Here is an 8323-nt window from a genome sequence, read left to right on the forward strand (position 1 = left end):
GGTGAAATTAACCTAAATTAATTGTGTCCTCACAAGCTTCCTATATCTAACATTCAGCTGAAATCCTTTATACCTTCATTATGCTGCCATCATTAGCGTTTGATTGCAAATTATCTCACTTTATTCATGGAAGTCATTAGCCCCGGTGCCTGACCTTCTCTCTTTTCTCTTAGAGGAAATGTCCTGGTCATGACTTATTACCTTGATTACTGGAAAACACACATACGTCATGGAACGAGGCTTAAGAGCTGTGTGAGATCCTCAAGTCATCAATGAAATGTGAGCTTTTAAAATCAATTCCCAGTCCTTCTTTTTCTGCGGACGGAGATGAGAAAGCGGCGTGGAAATGGCATCATTTGTAGCACTGATTGTTGTAAACGTGGCAGTGTCGCTGCCTTTCTCCGCCGGCTTCGGCTGCACAGATGCTCGATCCTTCGAGTCATTTCTTGGAGAGATTTCACTGGTAATTTCACAGGTAATGTGCTGTGTATCCTGTGAATCCCAGCGGTTTATCCAACACTGCCTGCAGCACGCAGCGTCAAGATGACACCAAATACCAGCTGTAAGATTTCGTATTTGCTTTTGCACATTTTACTGAGGTGCGACATGAGCTCCTGATCACGCCACCCAGCTCCAGCCCCTTTCTTTCGTGGCTTTGGAGAGCTCATCCTGCATATTTACAACGTCAGGTTTGTCTGGCTCTGATCTACAGTCACAACATTACGATTCCTCCCAATCTTATTGTGGGCTGAACGCTCATCTCTTCAACAAAAAGCTCACATCGCTCTCTCAGCGCTGAATCACATTCCCTCCCTCTGTCTGCCTCCTCCACTCTGGCTGATATGCTCCTTAAACTAAAGCACATTAGCTGATGAAACACCCATTCTCTCTCCTCAGCTCTGGCTGTTTCAGTCGAAGCTTGCAAAATTATGCTCAAGAGATTTGATTCTGATCTTTGCACTCCTTAAAAATGTGACTTACAGCATTAGTGGTGGCTGCATGGTCTGCTGTAAAACTGTCTTCATACAGTCACATTACAATATGGACTGCTCTGCCATTTCAAGGCGTTTAACCTTTAGATGCATACGTCACTGGAGCCTACGCTCTTCCATTAGTGCATCAAAAATGACCAGTAATAGGACGAATTGTTTCTGCCAGTACTAAATCCCGATATCTTCAAAATTTTGCACAAATATTTTTGAATTCTACAAAATAGTTTATTTATTCATTTATCGCTTTATTAATTTTACAACCCCACACCTCCCCAAAATATTATAGCGAGTGTCTCTCTCTCTAAAACATGTTGCTTTGCCACCAGGCCGTCACAGAGAGAGAGCAGAGATGGGGTCATTGTTCGCATTCATAGTGTTGCACTTTTTCGTAAGCGTGAAAAGCGAGCCAATCACAGGGTGAATGGGTGTGAATGCTGAAAAGTAAACAGGAAGTCTAAAAACACAGCTTCCCCTAATCTGGACAGGCATGGACTAAGATACTGAGTGATGTCCATACACCCACAACCTCTGCTGTCCACTAATGCTATTTAGCTATAAAGTAGGCTAATATGACTATAATGGCAGATAGTCCTGGAAACTGTGGCAGCAATTTTTCTGAAATAAAAATATGGAGGATTGTGGATCAAATGCAACATCTGCCTTGCTGTGGAAATGAATGCAGCTGAGTGCTGATGAACATTTTTGCGGAACATGACGTGCTGAAATCATTTTCTGAAGAAGGTAAGTCGTGACAGAGAAAGTTCCTCCTGAACACATGACAGAACCCTGCAGGATGTAATAAACTGTAATCCTGAACCACATTTTTGATGTATTACCGAACTCGAGCGTGGCGTGTTAGATACTGTATATTGTGTTTTCATCTTGCAGGTAATGGAATTGCTAGGCGTTCTTTTTCCACTTTAACATACTGTATAAGCCTGAGCCTCGCCCAGCACCCCCAAGAAGAAACTGTAGGAATGTGTACATTTTACCTCTCATAAACCTGCTTGTTTCAATTATTTAGTAAAATTCTTTATATGCACGTACAGATTTTTCATTGACATTTTCTCCTGTGTGTCGCCTGCACTCCTCTCTGGACAGGGTTACAAAAGGGCACGTATAAGATGTGGCACAAGTGCTCCCCGTGTTATAGGATCGAATCCCACTGGGGCTGCACATGCTCCAAATGTCTGCACTTACCGTCCTGAAGTACGCTGAGTAGAGAAAGTCTCCATCGAACTGCATTAATTTTTAAGCATGTTGTAAGAATATTTGATAGGATTTTACATCATTTTTATAGTCCGTGCTGCAGTTTGAGTTTTTGGTCTCAAAAAGAGGGCCAATTCAAAAGGAAAATTACACCAGCTTTGATCAAATTATTGCAGACTGAAGAGTGAACTCATGATCGTAAGTAACCTTTGCTTGCTTGGGCATGATCCCCAGTATTATGGAAAGATCAAACCAGTCTTTTCCAAGCAAGGTAGGTCTCCTCACATTAGCTTGTCAGAACAAAATGGATCGACCATACAGTTAAGACGGCAACATTAATAAACTCGCCTTAATTAAACAATTTGCTAAATGGTCCCGTTGTCTTGAATGTGTTCACATTAATGTTCCCATTTCAGCTGCAACCCACACAGCCATTATACTCCTCCAGCATTTGAATTATGGATAGTCAGGAAATTACTACATTTATATTGGGCACAGAGGAGATTAAACGCCTCAGTGGTGTCCGACTATATTTGTCCATCAACTTTTTGCAGCTTTCAGGAGAATTTTATAATTGATGTTATTCTATAAACCAAATTCAAATTCAATAAACTGCTATCAAACTAATACTCCTGCTGCTCTATTATTACACCTCCTGGTGCTACAACCACTGTTAATACCAGCACTATTACAGTATGCTGTTACTATATTACAAAAACAGCTACAACCACAGTGATATAATAGATTGATTTACATAATTTACACAAACGACAGCTTTTATGACATGAAAACAGCTGCCACAACATATACACTCCAGATATACTCTATACAGAGGTGCATACAGGCCAGTTTTGAGCAGAAAACCCTGGTTTTGTGCACAATATGCATATAACTGGAAACATGACCTGTAGTAACATATCACAATGGCTGGATATGTGCACAGCTTAAATAATAATAATAATTTAGCGAGGAGTTCCTCTTTTAGAGAAATACACAACAGAGTAAGATACAAGTACCTTCAGTACATGGACACACATAAATATTTATATACAGACAGATACATGCATATATACATACTCATGCACACATATGTACAGTACATACACACACATCCACATACTGTACATACATAGAGATATAAATGTGCAAATACATGCATATAAAAATAAACTAATGAAAGGGGTACTAAATGTAACGTTGCCTATCCATAAAGTTGGGGGACTTTGGGGAGGGTTTGCAATGTCAGAATTTGACAGGGCTCCATCCAATAATTCCACTTAAAGAAACCTTAAATCTGAATTTCCACCCACTTCATGCATCCATCAGGGTCATATCAGGGTCATTTGTGTAATATCAGTAAACCAATGAACAAGTAAAGGCAAGACATGATGTGCTATTTCTAGAACAAATACTATAAACTGTTGCAGTCACTATCATCATTAAAGGGCTAGCCTTCACTGAAGTGACCACTTAAGTGCTATCTGCTAATTGGAATTTTTTTTTTTTTTCTACTGGACTGACAACACCTGCAACACTCTTCAGATGTCACCGCCTTGACCTGCGAAAAGCACCTTGTCACAACGAATGGTGGGGGGGACCGAAATTAGTCCCAGTGGGATCCATCACCACCGGAAGCCTGTTCAACACCTGCTGTTGGCCCGTCGCCTCTGAAAGCATGCAGCAGGTGTGAAAGGCTCCTCTCGTCCTGACTGCCGTTGCAGCCCTCTTCATTTTAAACTGAAAAGTACTGACCAACAAGTGCACAAGAAAAAGAAGGTTTGCTTTTTTTGTTTTTTTTCCACTGGCCACGGAAAAGGCTTGTAAGAGGATTTTTGCAAAAATGCAATTTGTTGACTCACTAAGAGGTTATTGGTCATCCTTAAATCCTTCTGATGTAACACTACTTTTCATTTTTCACCCGAACTGCCTCTTTTCATTTCAGATCCAAAAAAGATTTGACCAGATCGCCAGAGAGGAGCCAAACACGATGAAAATACTGCAGAACATGTCCAACATGAGTGTTCTAGTCACTTGTAGGGATAAAAGAAGACACTCATCCTCCAAATTGAAACATTTTATTTCATACCATACAAATCTGTGTATTCAAGACGACTTCACTGCTCTACTTCAAATCTATTCTGTGTCTAATAGAGCAAAAGAATATATCAAATGTTGATATTCAGAGAGTGGTAGCATGGACATGAACAGCCAAGGAACCTTTAACAAGCCTCTTGGCACCTTGGAAATTATTCCACACACCTATAAAAATCAAACAAAAGGAGGACGGGGGAATGTGGGTCATGGTGGGCTCGGGGCGAGCTGGCAAACTTCCTTCTGATTTCTGTGACACTAATCTGGGCTGACTGGGGCTTCATCAGCGAGCCCAAACTCCCCTCCTGTCTGAACCGATGAGGATCAATTCCTCAGTGAGCCTGCTCTTTGTGAAGCTGCGGCTCGGTGTAACAAGGTGGAGGGTGAGCGGGAAAGTCCACTTTCAACAGGATGAGCAGGGATCGGGTTGACGTGTGGCCGGCCTGCTGGAGTGTCAGTCCAAACCAGCTCAAGGTGGGCTGGTTGAGACCTGAAATCTAACACCCCTTTGGAGAACGGTGGACTCAATTTTCCAAGGTGTCAACAGAGTACGACATTTTTGGTAGAGTGCTCAAACTATGACAATGTGAGTAGCTCACCCCATCCAATTCTTTAATGCTCATCCATCACATTAAAGGGTCAGTACACACAAACTATGAAAAAACATATTTTCTACCTCATCTAGTGGCATCCAGCCACGCAGAGAGCTGAGGACAGTAGAGGTGGGTTGTAATTCTTAGCTTGTTTGCGGCTTCGAGTGACTCCTATCACGTTACACAAGTCATTTGACCAATTGCTGGAAAAAAATGTCTATCAATGCAGCTTTAAGTGTACTTTTCAGTGCTATGAAAAACATATGAATTAACCGCTGGTGCATTGAGGTGGAAACAGAAACCGCTGAGAATGATATATGGAACCCTAAAAAATAACACTTTAAGCATGGCTGGATACTTTAGTTTGGGGGAAATTAATATTTTTGCAATTGGAATGACCCCTTTAAGAGAATTCCACAACATTTGAGTTCATCTAATGCATTTTTTGTCCAACTAAACAGAAATCTGTACTAATTTAATAGGTTTCCACCTACAGCACAACAGGCTACTTCATGTGTTGCTTCGTACATCGTCTTGTGGCATGGCTGTATTGGATTAACATAATAATAAGAGGGTGTGAAGCAGACACATTTTGATCTGGCAACACATCAAAGTTCAGATCATTTCACACACGACTGACATGTTTTGAGAATGCTACGCTCCACAGTACAGAGACAGATGGTTAAAAATAACAAGGGTCACTGTCGTGGGAATATTCACAATGCATATGCTCTACAATAACAATAACCACCAACGTCTCGAGCAGCTTATCGCATCAGGTGTGAGTATTCCTCTCAGCCCAATTTAAAACACCGCCCACATTTATATGACCTCTGTGATCTTTGCAGTAACGATTTCGCATGTTAATAGTGAAATTTCCATATGAAGTCTAGCTATAAAAAAAAAAGACGCCACTTTACAGTTGAGACGTAATTGAAATTCTGCCCACAAACGGTGAAAAAAACAACACTTGGGTTCAGACTGCAGGAATGAACATGAACTTTTCTTGCTACGCCATGTGAGCGGGGTCTGTGAGGGTCTGTCCCACTGTCCTACTTCCATTCTTGAGAATTCCCTCAGTGGCAACGTGACCCAAGTTCATTGCTGGTGTTTTTGGGACACCGACATCAGAGTCCTCCGCCTGGGGCTCTAAGAAAGCCACCCTCTTCCCGTTTGACCGCTGCTGCCCTGACTCCACCTCTCTGGGGTCTGAACAGAGGATGATGGCTCGTCCGCCGCACCCTCTCGATCCCCCACCCCGGCTTTCACGGCATCGACAGGGCGTGAGGTAGAGGTACAGCAGCACCAGTATGATGCTGACCACGCAGGAAGCCAGGGTGGTGAACGCTGTGTTGAAGTGTTCGGCGCCGCTGCGGTGCACCAAGCCACCGGTGGAGGTAGTGCTTAAGTTTCCGACCGCCACGCTGACCTCCAAAGACTCGCTGGTGTCATAGCGGTGCCTGCGGACTGTCACGCACCCATACATACCAGAATCCTCCATCAGGGCTGATCGGATTTCAAGGGTGCCATTGGGGAGAACTACTAGGTGGGCGTTCGGATCATTGGTTGATGAATTCACCACAGTCCTGGGAGTGACCCAGAACACCACCAGCCCCTCCCGGGCTGGAGAAGCCAACCCTGGACATGGCACTCTTAGCCATTTACCAGGCTCTACGTGGTAAGTCTGTGCCTCAAGCGGCATATCTGACACCACCTGCTGGCTACATTCAGGCCCTGGATCTGAATCGTCTCTACAGGGGTATTCACCTCTGAAGTCAACCAGGGGGCGATATTGTTTCCACATCCAGTACTCCAGCAAGGCGAGCACAGCGCAGTCACAGACCAAAGGGTTTTCCTGAAAATAAATTCCACCTTGCTGGGTGAGAGACAGCAGGTTCTGGACGGGAACCCTGGAGAGCCTGTTGTATGATAGATCGAGAAAGGTCAGATTACGAGGCCCTCCAGGCTCCCAGTAAAGCCCCAGGGGGAAAGCCGACAGTCTGTTCCCAGAGAGGTAGAGCCTCTGCAGGCTGTGAAGGTTACTGAAGGCCCCTGGGTTAATCTGGACGATCTGGTTTCCAAACAGCAGCAGCTCTTTCAGTTCCTTCAACCCGGCGAAGACGGACGAGTTCAGCACTGTCAGCCGGTTGGACGAGAGGTCCAGGTGGAGGAGATGTGGCGTCGCAGTGAATGCGTTCACCTCAATTAGGCTTATGGAGTTTCGGCTGAGGACCAGCGTGGCGAGCCAGTCAAACGGTCGGGAAGTCCAGGCCACAGGCAGGACAGTGAGGGCATTGTGGCTCAGGTCCAGCCGCGTGGCGTAGCTCGGGAGATCAGAGGGCAGCGCGGACAGATTGCGGCTGCTGCAGGAAATTATATCACTGGCGCAAAGGCAGTAGGGTGGGCAAGCGGCCACAGAGGGAGGGAAGCCAAGACACAGGGAGAGCAGCAAGGCTGCGGCGACAGGGCGGCGACAGCTGCCTGCGGCATTGGCCTTGCCCAAAAGCTGTGACGCAGCGGGACGCATCCTGGTGTTCCCTCAGGATGAGCTCTCAGGTTACTTTCTCACTGGGTGCACACATGTCAGGTTTACAAGGCTGTGATGGTGGAGGGCCATTATGAGCTGAGAAGAGACACAGACCGAGGGGAAACACGGAAGAGAGAACAGGGAAATGATTTATTACAGTAATAATCTACCAGCTAATGGCATTAAACAGAGTTCCCAATGAACAGTCAGTTGAAGTAAAACACATGATCAGGGTGAAAAAAAGGCAGCGAGATAAACAGCAAAAACACACAATAAGAACATGCAATACAAGTAAAAGCATCACATGCATGTAGCTCTAAAGATAAAATGTAATCCACATTTAAATGCGGCTGCTGGCGTCTTCTGCACACGACGACTGTTAAACTGCTGGAGCGAGCGTAACTTAATCCATACATGTTAGTAATCCATACTGCTCCCACCAACACAACACACAAGGTGACGACTTGAATGATACACACAAAAATGAAATTCCTGCAATATTTATAGCATGCTTAAATTACACAAGTCCATTATTGAAAAGCTCGATAAGCGGCTGTTTTCCCCATCAAACTGTCCTCATTATAATCATTTTAGTGCCTCAGAGGTCAAGCAGATTAGTAGTAAACACGCATGGAAAAGAAAAACAGTGGATCATATTGAAGATAAGCGCTGCAAAGATTGACCAATCAATGAATCAATCAACAGTCTGTAATCAATCTTATTATTATTATTATTATTTGTTATTTCTTATTCTGTGTTTGCAGCTGCTTTAATGCGAGGACTGGCTGATTTTCTCTGAATATATTATTGTGACCTGAATCTATTCCAGCAGACAACACATCTTAAAGAGGTCAAGTTGAGCTCTGGAAAAATTTCCATCAGCATTTTTCACTATATTCTGATCTGCTGCC

General features: G+C 44.0%; 1 protein-coding gene across 1 annotated transcript; it reads right to left on the minus strand.

The window, feature by feature from the left end:
• Nucleotides 1-5894: 5894 nt before the first annotated feature.
• LOC121625741 (amphoterin-induced protein 2-like) lies at nt 5895-7413 on the minus strand. The gene has a single exon (XM_041963984.1). It carries the CDS (start codon nt 7410-7412, stop codon nt 5895-5897), a length of 1518 nt encoding a protein of 505 aa, XP_041819918.1. The 5' UTR covers nt 7413.
• Between the last annotated feature and the right edge of the window lie 910 nt (nt 7414-8323).

The sequence above is a fragment of the Chelmon rostratus genome, chromosome 22 (genome assembly GCF_017976325.1).
Source record: "Chelmon rostratus isolate fCheRos1 chromosome 22, fCheRos1.pri, whole genome shotgun sequence".
Classification (NCBI taxonomy): Eukaryota; Metazoa; Chordata; class Actinopteri; order Chaetodontiformes; family Chaetodontidae; genus Chelmon; species Chelmon rostratus.

Coding starts and splice junctions, on each gene's coding strand:
- LOC121625741 (XM_041963984.1), bottom strand. CDS start 7,412: ATGCGTCCCGCTGCGTCACAGCTTTTGGGCAAGGCCAATGCCGCAGGC.